At 34.4% G+C, this 18,882-nt stretch overlaps 1 protein-coding gene across 2 annotated transcripts in view; it reads right to left on the bottom strand.

Annotated features, from left to right (window-relative positions):
- The window catches only part of Dhc98D (Dynein heavy chain at 89D), a 519,777-nt gene that overhangs the window by 193,559 nt on the left and 307,336 nt on the right, over positions 1 to 18,882 (bottom strand). For both annotated transcript variants that reach the window (XM_083131330.1, XM_083131320.1), the window contains one exon: positions 17,115 to 17,244. In XM_083131330.1, coding sequence (XP_082987456.1) covers positions 17,115 to 17,244 — 130 coding nt within the window. The remainder of the gene's footprint in view (positions 1 to 17,114; positions 17,245 to 18,882) is intronic.

Here is an 18,882-nt window from a genome sequence, read left to right as displayed (position 1 = left end):
TAGAATAAAATTACAAGCTTTCTGAGCTTCACCTTCAGTGTCAAAAAGGTATGGACATAGGAGATATAAATAAGGGCATGACTATGTTACTCCTCTGACCACAAGAGATAATATTAGAATTATATTAAAAAATTTACTACTTGAATACTATAAAATTTGAATAAATTCAGCATTAAGACAAATATATAGAATTTATAGTATTGTATTTTCCTTACTATATGTTGTTTTTTGCCTCTTTTTCTTAATCATGATGATGAGGATGAATGACAATTATACAAAATTGATGAAGGGACACTGACAGAGGAATACACTAGAACTCAGACCTCTGACAGTCGGTGGTAAGATTATGGGTCCAAAACTATGTAAAATTTATAATGTAATGTACAATGGATCTCAAAATATGAACATTTTCTGTAATTTTATAATAATAATAATAATAATATCGTCTTGATTGAGAGGGTGTGTTTCGGCCTCGCGGGCCCTTCAGTCAGGGGCGTATGCTGAGACCAAGATCAGTGCTATCTCCAAATATAGTAGTGTATGAATTTTAAATGAAAATATGTCTGGCCAAAAATGGGGGTTGGGGCTCTTCCTCATTTCTTTTGCTTTTCTTTTTGGCTTACATCGAAATCTTAACATTAAAAACAACAATAGTAAGCAATGGACATAAACTATTTCATGCTTATTTATAAAAAGGAGCAGGCCATAACATGCAATATGTAGGACCTAGGACATGCAACTATGAAATAATAATTCACTTTTTACCCTACTTGAAGGTAAACTCCATTCTTTTCTCCTTTTTCGTGAATTTTTTGGTCACTTTATCGAAGAATGTGTCCTCACATGAATTTCTGAGGTTGATTAGAGTATCTTTCTCAATTGCCATTATAGCCAAATTACTAAACCTGGCTTGTCCCTGTGTTGCTCTGAGATATGTTTTAATTCTCCTTAGAGAAGAAACACTCCTTTCGACGGTTGCAGTTGTTGATGGAAATGTCAATATTAGTTCTGCTAGTTTGTACACTTCACTAAACACTATGTCCAAATTATTGAGCTTATTGACTCGACCCAGTCAACCAAAGATACTTTTTGTAGCTGGTCTCGTAAAAAAGCCTAATATATACCTTATTCTTGTCTTTTTGCTCGATTGTAAGGTCCGGAAGAGGTGGGAGAGGCCTACCTGTCTCTACTATTTGCATCCTATCCTAGTAAGGAAGCCGTGAGAATGGAGTCTTCAAGACAAGTTTGTTGATTAAATCCATTTTCCCGTTATTTTCACACGCACACAGAACAAAAGCACAGAACAACACAGCATATTATGCAACATATTATGTCAACAACACAACAAAACGGCCTCGGTCACTGAAAAATGTTTAAAAAGCATTCCCATCCATTGTGAACATGGTACACGAGCGACAGAAGGAACTTGGACACAACAAGTTTGACCATATATACCCTTTTTGCACCCAAAACCACTGACCCGCATTGTTGAAAACACGTGGGGTGGCTGGATTGTCTATGTTGCCAAACGTATTTCCGTTATACCGAAGGGATGACTCGGGCCGAAACCCCACCACGAGCACGAGGGTTTTGACATTTTGACAATGGGGGAGGGGAGGGTTGTTTATGGCAACATGGCTGACATCATCAGAATGTCCCATATAGCTATGACCACAGTGAAATTCCAACGAGAAGCAGAGTGCCAACTTCAGGGCAAAATCACTAAATTTGGCGGATTTATAATGCTTGTATGTGACGAAATTCATGGAACTGGAAGAGAGACAGGCAATTCTCGAAGGAATGGAGGGAGAGGGAGGTGATGTAATTTTCATGAGGCATCCCCCAAGCTTGGATAATTTGCATTGGCCCCCCTGCCTATAATATTTTTTTCCAGCGATTTAGCAAATTTCGTATTTCCATTGTTGGCAACACTGAGAGTATTGCCAGGATGAAGTGAAGCCTTCACTCTCCAGCGCTTGGAGCTGGAAGCCAGCACCAGGGACCACCGAGGTCATCCCTGCCAGCACAAATATGTCATGGGTTGAAAACACCGCCTGCTGATTGAAAGACTTTTCCCGCAGACGAAGAAGACTGACAATAGGTTAAATAAAGACAACCATACACTAGTGCTTATCCCATGGTCATTACATGAGAGTGAAGCATCGGTTAAATTTGCTAGTCGATTATTTACTGTATTTTAATATGGGCTTCGGCGATAGCCTACGTAGCCTAGAATATATGTCAGTTGTATTCAATCTATCATTAGAGAAAACATATCCTAGGTGGTTTAATTGCTATCAACGATACCAAAAGAATCTGAATGTATGCACTTATGGAGCTCTGAAACCAAAGTGAAATGCAATATAGGGATTTCACAACAAAAAAGAAAGTGACACGACATGCCAGAATAGGCAATTGACACTCCAGTCTGTAAAAAATGATTCACTGTACTACCAACAGAGGCAGCACAATTCACAATACTGAGAAAACAGCCCAGTTTGAATGACATGCAAGTGACAAGCAACATATGCAGCTTGTTGTGTCACTCTAGTATGAAAAGTTTATTTTATTTAGGTTTCTTAAAGTTTAACAATAGAAGGATGGTGATTTCCTAGCTACCAATTAGGACTAACCCATCATTTAGACGGCTACAGTTTTTCCTTGCAATATTTTCCACTGCTGTTATTCTGAGAGTAAAACTACTTGTGTGTTTCTTTTTGTTTTGTTTTCACATCATTATGATGGTTTCTTACAAATTCTGCCTTCTACAGTGGATAATCGAGGGGTACATAAAGAACAAATAATCAAGTCAGAAAGACGGTGTTATTCTTGTCATAGATTACAATCATTGAAATTTAATTAATAAAAACCACGAGAGGTATCAAAGCATTGAGCACAAGTATAGTATGCCTGCATATATCTTGCAGTTCCTGCAAAGGTTTCTGGACTTATTCTTTGCTTTACAGCCTCCTATCTGGCAGGTCTTGAAGGTGCCACTTCTTAGTGGCCTTGTAGGTACCCGTTTTCTTTCTGCCACATAAAGTGTAGCTAAATTTAATGATAACTTGTTAATAAAATCTCTACGAGAAATTTTCTCGATCATTGTCATCTCTTTGTATAAAATTCAGGAGTTGATGGCTGTGATATCCAAAACATTGAAGAGCACGTGCAGCGGCCATCTTCTGTGTCCAAACTTCAAAGTGTAGAGGTGCGCCATTTGGTCAATAATGTCGGCTTGCAATTTGATCTAAACTAACATTCAACTTGAAAATACATCCATTAGATAAGCAACAATGAACAATGTTGAGCATAAGTTCACTTGTACTTGGAATCTGCTATTGCTTAAAAACATATCTACCTAAAAAACTGCACCCATAGAAATGACGGGTCATCATGCTTATAGTAGTAATCCATTGGAATGTACTTCAGAGCTGAGCTTAAAGTTTAACTTTTTCTAGAAATGTAGATCACTAATATTTATTGAAAGTCACAGAACATGGAAACCGTGGAGTAAACATAAAAAGATCAAAATTATAACATAAATTAAGTGTCAAAGTGACAGGTCCATCCTCCTAGTGTTCAAGTTGTTTTTAAAACATTCATTTCCAAGTGACAAGTGTTGCTTGTTGCTTGTGACTTGTCCTGTCACTTCAGTCTGAAAACCAACGAATTTACAGACATTCCTGCAAGAAAATGTACAGTAAAACAACTTTGTCAGTATATTTTAAACTCAGTATCGGCACAATAGGTAACTATGGTGCTATGTTGAAAAGGAAATTTAAATTTACATATACTGATAACTTTATAATTATTATATTGATAAAAATGAAAAAAAAAAAACTAGAAACAACAAAAATTACAATAGCATCAAATTATGCAATTATTTGAAAGAACATTTGTATGAAGAAAACACTTCTTTACTGTCTCCTTGTGAGGCAGAGCAAGTCCTCCTCTAAATATTTGGGCATGTGTCAGTTCTACATCTGAGCACACTCAACATGTCAGATTCCTCAATCAGGTCCACAAGATGGCTTCCTTCAATTTTCAAAACTTCACATTTGGCTTGTTCACATCCAAAATGCAGAAAATATTACACTCACTTAGTCTTATTTCTCATAACATTTCATTTTAGATAATGCAATATTCATTTACTAGCTAGTTAATGCTGATGCCAGCAGATAATAATTTCCTGCTCCCAATTATTAAACTAGGCACTTTACACCAGTTCCAAATCTTTTCTATTTCGTTTTACAGATTATTCCATTATAAAAGCATTTCCAAGCTTCTGTTATCAACAAAATGTCTCTATATAGTTTAAACAAACTATTAAAGATTAACTTATCAAGTATAATCTCTCAAAATATCCAGATTTTTAATGATATTAAACCTTCACCAATCGTCACATTTTTACTTATGTACCATCCATCATGAGATCCCTTTAAAGTCACAGACAACTAGTCTTAGAGCAACTAGTTCAAGCCAGATTTTTTAGTATGAGTTATCTTCAATTGTTTTTGTTTTATATTTTTGTCCATAACTGCTTAACACCTTGAATGTTTGTGTTGTAAATGTACATATTTGCTCTGTTACAGCTATTTTACTATGTATATCACAATATACTTATCTAATGATTACAATTACCATTTTATGAATGTTGATATAAAATACCAAGTATGACATCATATAAGACATTGAACAATTTTAAAGAGTTGACCTTTGTATATAAACCTTGATGTCAATGCAAATGTACATAATTTCAATAAATTTAATTATAAATTTGAAAGTATCATATCTTTCTTGTCAGAAAGAACACATATGATTTAAAATATTTGTTTTTCATTTTGTCAGTCAAAAATAACTGTTATGAATATGAATATTCACAATATTCAGAATATTTCACAATTTGATAATTTTGTCATGATATACAAATTGGCTTTTTTAAACATCATATTTAATGGAATAGGTTTAAGTAGTAATTTCAGACATTTAATTGTATTATTTGAATAAAATTTTGAGCAATCTTATGACTAAATTATTATAAATAAATATATTGCACATCCCATAAATATTGCACAAATGTGGAACTTTGGACTTAGCCTAACCATTTTCAAATGTAGTTATGACAATGTATTATATTTATTGTCATACTGGCGCTCAACAAGGGACGAACCCACAACAGATCTGAGCCCTACTGAGACATTTAACATATAATAATTAATATAATGCCTCTATATTTACAATCTGTTTACATGTTCAGCATTATAATCAATTGAGTGTGACTGAATATTTGTTTTCCAACAATACAACAAGAACTTGTTCATCATGAACCAATACAGTGCAACTACTCATAATGAACATTTAGTACATAATAATATTGAAAAACAAAAACATCAAGTTCGACATACCAACAATTATTATCCAGTAAAGTAACCATTTTTACATAAACAATGTACCTACATAACATTATTATTTATTATCAAACAATGAAGCACCATTCAGAACTTCATTCTCAACCTGGGAGCATAATTTCTATATTAATTTTTATTTAGCCAAAAAATATATTAATAATAATTTTCTACATGTAGAGTAAGTTACCTCTGATCTAAATTTCCCTAAATTTCCCATTAGGAATTGATCCATTCATCTAGCAACATCAGCTAACAAGAAAAAAATGTAAGTCCCTGCATCGAAAAGCAAACATCCTCAGATTTACGGAGTGCTGAATATAAGATTTTTTACATCACAAATGAATTCATGCAAGAAATGTATAAATTATGATGTGCGCACAAAAATTATAAATCATAAATAATTGTTGTTCCTGAACTCGCAGCATCACGGCTCGGAACTTACTATTCAGCCCTTTGTGAACACATTTTGGAGCCATAATGCATTCTAGCATTTTTAAAGGAAACAACTACTTGACTGAAGCTTGGATCAACATGTGAATCACTTTGCTCTTTGTCAAGTTCATTCCTATTTGAGCCTACGATTCAATTCTTGGAATCTTTGTGCTCTAGTAAATATTTTTCAAGCCAAAGCTAAATCTTAGCATTCAAAATTATTATGCACATGCCATCACATTATATTATACATTTTTTGCACTCCAAAATACACATAACAAAGAATATTTGTTACATTAAATTTTTTCACCGTTCAACACAACTAAGGATCAAGAAATATGATTGAAGACCAATGTCGGATCATGAAGATCAACTTAAGGCAAACTCTACAGAAGAAGACTTCATATCTGAACTAATGTTTCTGACTCAAGAAAAGAAGCACGAAAAAGAGAAAATTTTTACATTGACAGCCGACAAAAGAAAAATTCTGCACAAAGTACTGTGACTCACAGTACCACCTTTAACCAACATCCTAAGAAGAAGAACTCAACCAACCAACCAACCCTTGTGGGTATGGTTGTGGAATGAAGAAGTATCTTTTGTCCTTCAAACCAACAAAATAAACAACATGTTCGCATAAGCAATTTCATAATGCTAAAATTAATATACAAAGAACGAAAAAGTAAAGAACTGAGGTCTTATATACCACCCTTGACACTCACTCAATAAGAAACTCCCAACCAACCAACCCTTTACGCTTACTTAATCTTACATCTTCACTACAGAAATATCTGTTTCCTTTGAAGATCTGACAAGTATGTCATCTACCTTGCATCCTTGCAACAATCTCTTTATTAGCTCCTCATGTGACTTGTTGCAGTTTTGCAAAATTTCTAGCCATTTATACCTTTTGGCATAAAATTAAATTTTTAAAATTAAAATTAAAATTAAATTAAAATTTGGCACTTTGATGTGTTCAATGGCCACTTGACTCACAGGATTACCAGTGTTGCATTCTAACAATGTAACTGTTGAATTATCATGATTCTCAACACACAAATAAGGTCCTTCAAACAAGAAGCAGTATTTCTTAATGGGATTATTTTCTAAATCTTTATGTCTGTTTCTAACAAACAACAAATCACCAACTAATATGGAAACTTTATCTTGTTGTTTTTGGTTGATTTGGTTTGTTTTCTTACTTCTGGCCTTAAAACTTTTTAGATGTGCCATGTGAATTTTATTATCCCATGACATTACTTCATCTTCAGTGATATTATTGAATATGCTCATGTTAGGTTCCATATTTAATCGCAGTTCTATAGGAGCATAACCTGTTTGAGATGAAATTGCATTATTTAAACAATGAAGGGCAACATTAACCTTTTCAGGCCATAGGGTATGACTATCCTGACACAAAACTCTCATTAAGCGGTTAAGCTCTGCATGATATCTCTCAACCATATTGGAGGACGGATGATATGGAGGAGTGAACACTAACATGATGCCTAAGTGTTTCATTTTATCTGCAAACTGATGAGATCTGAATTGAGGTCCATTATCGGCAATCAATTTTTCAGGAATACCCAAATGGACAAAATAACAATTGATAAGCTTTTTGATGACTGTATTTGCATTACTGTTGACAATAGGATAAGCCAACAAGTACCGACTTGCAGCATCCAACACTGTCAACAAAAATCTCTCCCACTTAGAACCCATGATGAATGGACCTTGCAAATCCACAAAAAGGACTTTTCCAGGTTTACTGGTCAGGTGTATTTTAACTAAATGTTTTGCAGGATGTTTATTGGGCTTTGACCTGACACAAGTATCGCAATCAGCAACATATTGTTTTATATCTTTAAACATGTTTTTCCATCGGAAATTTCTATATATTTGTGCCATTGTCCGAGATGTACTGAAATGACCACTCTCCTCATGAAACTTGATGAGCATATTACCAATTAAGGAGGCAGGTAAGCATATCCTTAACTTTTCTGGTCTGTGAAAATCCCTGACACATAATATGTTCTCCCTGAGACAATACTGTTTCCGCAAATTCCTACAGCGAGAAATATCAGTATCAACATCTCCAGAGAGATAGGAAATGATCTCATTCAATTCGATATCATTTCTCTGTGCATTCACAAGTTCCTTACAGTCACACAAAGGTTGCAGCATTAATTCCAACTCGGAGTAGTTGACATGATAATGCATGTCCAACTGCCAAGGAAAAGATCGACTTAGCAAATCAGCGATTACATTTTCCTTGCCTTTGCAATATTGAACATCAAATGAATACATCTGTAACTGGATGAACCAGCGAGTGAGGCGAGCATTCCACGTGCGGGCAGTTTCCAACCACGTGAGGGCTTTATGATCTGTAATAATGACAAAATGCCTCCCTTTTAGTATAGAAGCAAATTTGTCTATAGTATATAGGATCGCCAACACCTCCATTTCAGTAGATGTATAAGATTTCTCATAATCTTTTAACAACCTGCTGACAAATCCAAGAGGCTTGAACCCTCCTTCTATGATCTGGAAACAATAACCCGCTACTCCAATAATCGAAGCATCAGTTTGAACAAAGAAATCATGTTCAAAATCGGGAAATGCAAGCATTACTTGTTCAGCAATTTTTTCCTTCAAAAGCTGAAATGCTTCAGATGCCTCTTTATTCCAACACCATTTTTGTTTAGCTTTGAGAAGCTCATACATGGGTTGGGCAAACATTGCATAATTTTTTATGTATTTACTAATCCAATTTAAGGAACCTAATATTTTTTGCAATTGTTTAATTGAGCTAGGTTCCGGTAACTCTATTATAGACTTGACAAAAACTGGATCTTTATGATACCCTTCTGGGGTAATGATGTGACCCAAAAACTTTATCTCCCTGCAGCAAAATTTACATTTCTCTATTTTAAGGGTCATTCCTGCTTTCAGTAGACAATGAAATACACTTTCAACATGTGTCAGATGAGAATCAAAGTCTTTGGATCTTATAATGATATCATCCACATACACCACTACAAAATCCTTACAATCAGCCAAAACTCTATTCATTGCATCTACAAAGACAGCGGTGCCATTCACTGATCCAAATACAACACGTTTAAATTGATATAACACGCCTTCGAATGAAAATGCTGTGTATTTTCTACTTTGTTCATCCAAAGCAATTTGCCAAAAGGCATTACCCAAATCTATAGATGAGAAATAATTACAACCTTGAAACTGTACTAATAACTCATCTATTTTTACGGGATGAATTTGCATCAACTTTACATGCTTATTTATCCCTTTTAGATCAACACACATTCTTATCCCTCCACCTGGCTTAGGTACAACCAATAGAGGGGATAAGTATTCGGAGTTGGACAATTCAATCATGTCCCATTCCAACATGGTGTTGATCTGTTCTCTAACTTCATCCCGGTATGCAAATGGAATAGGATAGTTTCGACCTACCACGGGTTTGTCTGTATCCAGTTCCATTGTGTGCACATAATTTTTACATAAACCTGGTTTAATGGAAAACAATTTTTTATATTTATACAATATATTTAAAAATTTCTGTTTTTCAACTACCGACAACATCTCAGTTTGATCCAACTGACCAGAAATTTTTAATATTGTTTCATCATCCACCTTATTATCCTCAGAACTTGACACAAAAGAACATTCATAATAATGATCCACATCTACAGTATTTTCCAATGGAACGAAACGGGCAAGTACATCATATTTATCATTATCACATACAAGTGCCTTCTTAGAGAAATCTAAGGTACCTTGCAATGCATATAGAACATCTAAGCCCAAGATCATATCCACCTGCAGATTCTGAACCACTAAAAATTGTACCAACAAACTTTGCAAACCGATAACAATCATAAGCCTAGTTAAACCTAAAACTTTGTTCTTTTTAGAGCCTGTAAAATCCACTAGTCTAATGTTTTTAGTACTCAATAATCTTGGCCTACTGCTGTAGAAGAGATATTTTTCCACACCTGATAGGAAAGCAAACTAATTTCTGCTCCACTATCACATAGAGCCAAATGTTTATGATCTAGTATATTAACCCAAATTTTTGCAGTATTCGAACCATTAGGAACATTATTGATTGGTCGGTAATTTTCTTTCATGTAATTTTGATCTTCAATTTCTAATCCTTTTTCCCAATCCGCAACATTAACAACTGCTATGGCAGGGTTTATAGCATACCCTCTGTCACCTGCCTCAAGGCAAAGGGAATTGACTAGTTTTTTTGATTTTCAGAAACATGAGATCTTCCCTGATTTAAGTGTCCAATCTTGTTGCGCTCTTTGTCACCTATCTCAGTTGCATGAACTGACACTTCAGTCTTAAAAGTATTATGCAACCTTTTGACAGGCAACTGCATATTTCGGATGACACTCATACTATATAAAAATTGCAACAACTTGCACATGCCCGTACGATTCCAATGAATCATATCCAGACGATTTTGTGTACGAGGACCAATGTACTGTTCATACAGAGTTTCATTTATCTTGTCATCATCATCAAAGAAAAGAGGAGCAATATTTAGCACTTTGACCTTATCCTCATCTTGAAGAGATAACAGGTGAGAATTGTACCTTTGCCATCTGACCCATTCTGGATCCCCTCTAGAATGCATAACTTTTGGAATTGGTTCTAAGGTAAGTACAATTATATTCCTTGTCTTATTTTTCATGACCTGTATCAGTCTGTTAAAGCTTTGTTTGATATCATCCTCATTTCTCCGTTTCAGTAGATCATTCGTGCCAATCATTAACATTACCTGGTCTGATAACTTATTATAAGATTCCATTCTTTGTCTTAGCTGATCTATTGTTTGACCTGAAACACATAATCCAATGTGCCGTGTACCATCCTTTTCCACCTTCACAGGTTCACCTAAGATATTTTGTGAAAGTCTAAGCATCATGCTATCTCCTACTAATTGATTATTGTCAAGTATAGGAGTTAGAATGTCTGTTTCCATTGTGTTTCTATTATAGGCAAATCTATTCTTATTTGGAGGCTTTAATACATTATTAGCACCCATGTTACCTCCCCCAACATGAGTCCTCATCAGTTTTCCGCTTGGGAAACAACACCATTAGCTACTGTGGGAATCTTATCTGTTCCACAATTGTAGCTCTTAACCCCAAGGTTTGTTTTGTCATAGTTCCTATGAAAATTAGTTCTTGTGTAATTTGATTTGCGAGAGTATGTATTCTCTTTATCTGCACTAGAAGCTTGTTCCACAGCCACTTGAGCTACTTTAGCTTTAAAGTTTCGATTTTTTACACCATATTCTGAATTGCTCATCCTAAGTGGGATGTCTCTAAGCGATTCAAAATTCTCTATGGCTTGCAATGCTCTTTGCAATGTCTCAACATTATTTACCACAAAGTGCTCTCTGATCTTAAATGGCAAAAGTGTAGCCACTTGTGCAATCAAGTGTGCTTCCTCCGCATGAGGCTGGATGGATTTGAGCAATTTATAATTCTTGTTTACAAATTTCTGTAAGTTACCATGTGCAGCTCTAGAAAATTGAGTATTCAGTATCCGAGTCAATGTGACACTCTTCCACCTAGAATTCTCATAGTGAGACAGAAAGGCCTTTTTAAAATCATGGTAAGTATTGAAGGAAGATTTATTCTGAGTGTACCAACTTTTTGCACAGTCTTTGAGTAACTTAGGTATATATTGCATGTAATCCTTTTCCTTGATATTGTAAATATCCATCATTTCCTCAACTTTCTCCAAAAATTCCGATGGCATACTGTCCATCGAGATTCCATCAAACTGTGGAAACTTGCACAATTCTTGTGGCTTTATGAAAGATTGTCGGTGCGGTAAAGAGTTGTCATATTGAGTACTAGTCGCAAAAGTTGCACTTTGAGAAGGACCATTTACATCACTCTTATTTATGTACTTATTATGATGCAAACAAGAATCACCTTTTACATAATCTTGGCGATGACCAGATGGTGTTCCTCTACGGTCATTAGTAGAATCAAATAACTTTTCTTCTGAGCCAGATGACTCAGTTTCAGTATTAGTGGCTTTATCACATACCTTAGATACATGCCTGCACACTACATCCTCATCAACACAACTATCAGAACTATTCACTACTGTGGGAACTTTTGCACGTTTTCTCTTTGTAAGAGTTCTTCTGCCAGCTGATTCTAACCTACACTGACTAATGGGTGACAACACTTCTTTTACCAATGTTAAAACTTCTAGCTTTACACCCATTATTTGTTCCTGCAGAACCTGGTCCTGAGAGAGATCATTATTCACTAATTTGCAATCACTTGTCACAAGTCCTTGCATGGTTTGAATAAGTTCATTAGGCATATTTCCTGCTGAACCATCCTCTTCATTATGAAGCACTTTGTACTGAAATTGATCAGAATTCATCTCTTGATTAGGTTGAATTTGTGGAGAAGAAGCACCATCACACACTGAAGGTTTAGGTAAACTTGAAAGAGAGGACAAAGTATTTGCTAAATGCTGTTTAGTTTTACACCATTCCTTTTGCATGTGTCTCATATCAACATGCAGTCGCTCTGCCAAATCTGCATGTGCTTCTTGTACAGCACCAACCTGCTTACCCAAATTTTCCATCTTTTGTTCCACAACATAGGATACTGCAGAAATATCAGTATCCACTTTCATGGATAATGCTTTTATATGAGATTCCACTTTCTCTGTTCTTATCAAAGACTCCTTCTTATATTGAGCAAGATCAATTCTAATTTCTTTTAATTGAGCATCAGAAGATTGCTGAAGAGTTGTCAGCCCAGATTTAAGCACCATCTGGCTAGCATTCAGCTCTATCAATTGAGCATCAGTCTTTTCCTGATTAGCTTTGAGATCCTCCTGATTAGCTTTGAGCTCTGTTTGGCCATCCTTGATAGCATTGAGAGCAGCCATAACATCTGCCAAGCAGAAATCACCCTTTGGATCTGACATATTTAAAGGTAAAAACACCTAACCTCAGAAACCAGAACAAGAAGCAAAACAATACAAAGATTATTATAAGCTTGAACCTTTTCAACTAATCACCTGACGTCTCATAATCTTGAATATAAAACAACTTTGTCAGTATATTTTAAACTCAGTATCGGCACAATAGGTAACTATGGTGCTATGTTGAAAAGGAAATTTAAATTTACATATACTGATAACTTTATAATTATTATATTGATAAAAATGAAAAAAAAAAACTAGAAACAACAAAAATTACAATAGCATCAAATTATGCAATTATTTGAAAGAACATTTGTATGAAGAAAACACTTCTTTACTGTCTCCTTGTGAGGCAGAGCAAGTCCTCCTCTAAATATTTGGGCATGTGTCAGTTCTACATCTGAGCACACTCAACATGTCAGATTCCTCAATCAGGTCCACAAGATGGCTTCCTTCAATTTTCAAAACTTCACATTTGGCTTGTTCACATCCAAAATGCAGAAAATATTACACTCACTTAGTCTTATTTCTCATAACATTTCATTTTAGATAATGCAATATTCATTTACTAGCTAGTTAATGCTGATGCCAGCAGATAATAATTTCCTGCTCCCAATTATTAAACTAGGCACTTTACACCAGTTCCAAATCTTTTCTATTTCGTTTTACAGATTATTCCATTATAAAAGCATTTCCAAGCTTCTGTTATCAACAAAATGTCTCTATATAGTTTAAACAAACTATTAAAGATTAACTTATCAAGTATAATCTCTCAAAATATCCAGATTTTTAATGATATTAAACCTTCACCAATCGTCACATTTTTACTTATGTACCATCCATCATGAGATCCCTTTAAAGTCACAGACAACTAGTCTTAGAGCAACTAGTTCAAGCCAGATTTTTTAGTATGAGTTATCTTCAATTGTTTTTGTTTTATATTTTTGTCCATAACTGCTTAACACCTTGAATGTTTGTGTTGTAAATGTACATATTTGCTCTGTTACAGCTATTTTACTATGTATATCACAATATACTTATCTAATGATTACAATTACCATTTTATGAATGTTGATATAAAATACCAAGTATGACATCATATAAGACATTGAACAATTTTAAAGAGTTGACCTTTGTATATAAACCTTGATGTCAATGCAAATGTACATAATTTCAATAAATTTAATTATAAATTTGAAAGTATCATATCTTTCTTGTCAGAAAGAACACATATGATTTAAAATATTTGTTTTTCATTTTGTCAGTCAAAAATAACTGTTATGAATATGAATATTCACAATATTCAGAATATTTCACAATTTGATAATTTTGTCATGATATACAAATTGGCTTTTTTAAACATCATATTTAATGGAATAGGTTTAAGTAGTAATTTCAGACATTTAATTGTATTATTTGAATAAAATTTTGAGCAATCTTATGACTAAATTATTATAAATAAATATATTGCACATCCCATAAATATTGCACAAATGTGGAACTTTGGACTTAGCCTAACCATTTTCAAATGTAGTTATGACAATGTATTATATTTATTGTCATAACAGTGTGTAATGAATTTTTGCTATTTCCTTCGGATATCAAAATTTCGTTTGGTGAAGCTTCTCGATTTTTGATCTAGTTCTCTGAATTGCCATTAGATGGCAGCTTTACTAGCCTTGCTTTTGACTTTAGCTGCCTCCTAGCGTCTCCTTTCAATACTAACTTTGCACATCGAAAGTTAACTGTTTTTCCTCCCCACACTTGGCCGGGAACATAGAGACTGAGAACAACGTGCTGCAACAGCTGCTCGTTCGTGCGTACGTTCCTACATATTAACGTGCACAACCTGTTGAATTGCTGAGGAAGAAGTCGGGTTGCCATATGCAATCCGCATAAATGCACGTGCATCTAAATACTTTGTTAGCAGGATATGGACGTTTACGATGAAATTAATAGGTTTGTGGTAAACCAAAATTGCATAAGAATACAGGTACGTTGAAAATTGATTCATATTTGAACTCAGTGATAATTGGGCGAGTGCAAAATAGTGCAACATAAAGTGAACTTGACTAAATGCTTGTTCCCTTGTTCTTTCGCACGATAAAAATGCTAAGCAAATAGACTGTGAATTGTGGCTAAACTATTCCGTGCCCTTGTTCCCACGAACTACCAAAACGTTTTCTCAAGTGTCAAAATCTAAAAATTCTGCAAAGAGTACAACGTGTAATATATATAATTGCATGCACGTGTCTCATTCTAAAAACAAAAGAATTAACGAGCAAAGTTTGAAAGTAAATGCATGAGAAAATATCCGAGCGTTTGTCAACGTTTTGAAACTTTGTGTGAAGCTTACGTAACAAATACATGCAGGCAGTACGATGTAGTTCAACGCAGGCAAAGTTTTCTTAACCTAAATTTTCGATTAACCCAATTAATCACCTCCAAGTAGCATTAATGAGTGTTTCATATAAATATAATCTTTGATATGAGTAAAATGTATATTTGTTGTTCACGAGAGATGTGAATTCTAAAGTGCGATTGTTACGAGAACATTCTAGTCTTTGTGATGTAGTAAGAATGCAAATATTCTAGTAATTATTTAATTGTCAGCGGCATGTACATAAATTTGAGTTCGTGCATGTTATGCATTTTGTGATATTTGAATATGATGCTGTTTAACGTGATATGAATATACAAAAGATTAAAATACGCAAGAATGGTAAATGAAATTCTCCCTACTCGGCGATTCAAATTAATGTTAAAAAAGTTGTTAAGCATTTTGTAAAAATTTGAAACATCGACTACGTAAAATAAAATGTGTTGTTCTTGTTAATGAATTTCTGTTCTCTTATATAATAATAAATAAAGAAAACAAAAAAAAAATAAAAGAAACTTGAGTACATCAGTAGTTGGTTGCAGGTAGTAGTTACGCATGTTCTTAGGCTTAGTTACGCATATAGTGCTTTCTCTGAGTGGCTATTAGGTTCGCACACACCACATGCAACAAAACTGGTTCATTAAGTGGTGCTTGTGTCCCTTCATTTGCCGAGACATATTTCTGTGTAAAAATACAACGCACACACGTTTACTTTACAGAATAAGTCTAGAGTGATGCACATAATGAAAGTTTCTTATAACATAGAAAGACAATAAGAAGTTTTTGTACTTTTAGGTATACGTTTAAAGCATCTTCATTCTGTGTGAGAGGTACGTTTTGGCTTTGTCCCTGCATATTCTTCTTCTTTTTTTTAAATAATAATAATAATATATATACTTTACTTGCATATCCTTACGAAGCTTGACTCGACCCATGTTTCATTGGCTTGTTAAGGAGTAACACATATTTTGTGATTTACTTGTCTTAGTTTTTGAACCGTTTCCACCTTGGCCATCCCTTGTGTGTGTTTCATATTATCCTCCTTTTTGGGTTAGTTTCTTAAACTGAGCAGGATGTCACAAGTGGAACCTCGATTTTACGGTTTTCAGGGCTCCAGGTTGAAAGAACTAAAAATGTGGGAAAATGTAAAATCGAGGAAAAATTTATAGCATTTTGCTATGTTGGGATCATCAAGATTGAATGTATAATGCGGGAAAGTATAAAACTGGGAAATGTAAAATCAGGGTTCCACTGTATTCATTTGTTGAAGCAGAAATAGCATACTAAGGATGAACTAATATGAAATATATGCTGATATAAATTATTCTGATACCATTAACTGTCATTCTACTGATTCAATATAAACTCGTAAATGTTGCTTAAAGAACACAAAGTGTTTATGAACCTCCTTAATTAACGTCTGTTATTCAACAAATAATCTTCATATTTAGATTTAGTATATACGACCAGAATATATAAATTCCTTTTATATTTACTTCAAAATTAACACAATGCAGAATTTTGCACTAAATTACATGCTCTTTAACAAAAAAGCTGATTGGTAAAAATATCTGCAATTTTGTCAATAAACCAAAACAGCAAATTACCTATATCATCTAATACTTGTATTTCATTTTTGTTATTTAGATTTTTTCCTGCCACTTCTAACCGATTGATATGATGAGGATGAGTGATGGATGATATGATGAAATAGATGAAGGGCACTCACAAAAAACACCCATGCCCAACCCGTGCATTATAGCATGCTGTGCTAACCACTCCACTCTGGAGGTTGGCCTCCTTATACCTATAGACTACTGATTAATCTGTCCCATTCATATTATGAAGTAACAAATGCTAAGGTACTGTACATTGTTCACTGTAATGATACCTACTTTGATATCCCATAGCCTGCATCTTTGGCTTTGTTCCTAACAGAACTCATAATAGCTTCCTTTTCTTCATCAGGGAACAGTGCAGGCACTCCTCCAGTTGTAAGTATGTTATTTATTAACTCCAAGAATCCTGAAGAGAAAGGTTACACTTTGACTAGTAAACAATACACTATAGTCATCATTAAAAACTCAAGAAAAGAAAATAATTGTAAAAGCACTGTGTTATATTTATATAGTCCCAAATATTGTCCTCATTAGCACCTTCCTAGGTTTACAAAGTGTATTTGTATAAGCTAGACTTTTCATGCAGAGTTACAAATAAATAAAATAGAATGGATCAAAATTCTAAACACAGCGCCAGATGTACAAATGCAATATTAATAATTGAACACTAATCAATAGATAAGTATTTCATACAAGTGAAGTGTCATAGTGAACTGCTCTATTAAATCTTCTCTGACATTGCAGGACAGTCAAACTATGATATAACAAGATATTCTGTGTACCCCTAGATAGGCTAGTCATGGGCATTGGGAGGGAGTGGGGTCGAACGTGTCGGTGGACCTTCCCTGGAAATTGATATTGTTCATTTAAAGATACAAGAAAGCCGAAAGTTTGTTACTCTTATTGTTAAGAACAGAAATAAAGTTCATTTAGTTAGTATTTGAACAGAATAATCAAAGTAAAAAATGCATTGGATCGAAAACATTGAGTGAAAAATAAAGCAACAAGGTTATGTTCTACCATTTCATCCAAAGAACAAATGGTTCCACAGTTTTCAAAATTTTAATAATTACAGTTGTAGGTGAGAGGTCACAGAACAAACTTTATGAAAAACAATTCCCCCTAACATTTAAAGTTATTTCTTGAACGAGACGTGCAAAAGTTAATATCAAAATGCATTTCAGATACTAACTGCATAAAATGCAAAGGAAATAATGGAAAATAGTTGTTCTGTTATTCACTCATTTGGTGGATAGTCTCTCCCCATTTATATAATAATAATAATTATTATTATTATTATAATTATTATTATTTCGAATACAATTTATTTTTGTTAGTTTATAATATTTATTATTGTATAATAATATTTATAACCATGGTAATAATACTTATTATTATTCTGCTATTCAACTTTTATCATTTGCCCGAGCCCCCTTGCAAAAATTTCTGGCGACGACCATGGCTAGAGTAACTCATATCTATAGCCACCACAAGATATCTCTCCCATTTTCTGACATATGACATGTTAACACAATCCCGCCCGTAAATTACCATAGTCGTTTTAAAGTACATGCTTGTATTTGCCTGTAAATGACCAAGGTGTTAATTTTTTTCCACTTTTTTTCACCTCTTTTCTTTTCTTTTGCATTTTCTCCCCCCCCCCCCATGTTGATTGGCAAACGAAAAGGGGTGTACCATGTGACTTTGGGGGGAGGTCCGATGCTGTACGCAAGAACATGTACAGGATGCCAAATTACCAAGGGTTCCAGGGGAGCCAACATGTTCGGATCCTTGGAGGACCAATGGGGGGGGGGGGGTCATTGGTGGGGTACACCAGCAGGAGACCTGGAAGAGGTCATGTTCTTAAACACTGGGCTGAAAAAGTCTGCAAAAAAGCAACCTCCAGGGTGCCATTTTGAAAAACTCGAAAATTCAAAGTGGTGGAAACATTTTTATTAATAAAACATTAAAATGCTGACCAAGGAAAACATTTATAGTATAAAAGAAAATATACATAAAAACGTAACATTTCCACCCTCTAACA

Source organism: Lepisma saccharinum, chromosome 1 (assembly GCF_977018435.1).
Source record: "Lepisma saccharinum chromosome 1, izLepSacc3.1, whole genome shotgun sequence".
In the NCBI taxonomy this organism is placed as follows: Eukaryota; Metazoa; Arthropoda; class Insecta; order Zygentoma; family Lepismatidae; genus Lepisma; species Lepisma saccharinum.
Note: the sequence above shows the minus strand (reverse complement) of the source record. Positions and strands in the feature narration are given on the sequence as shown.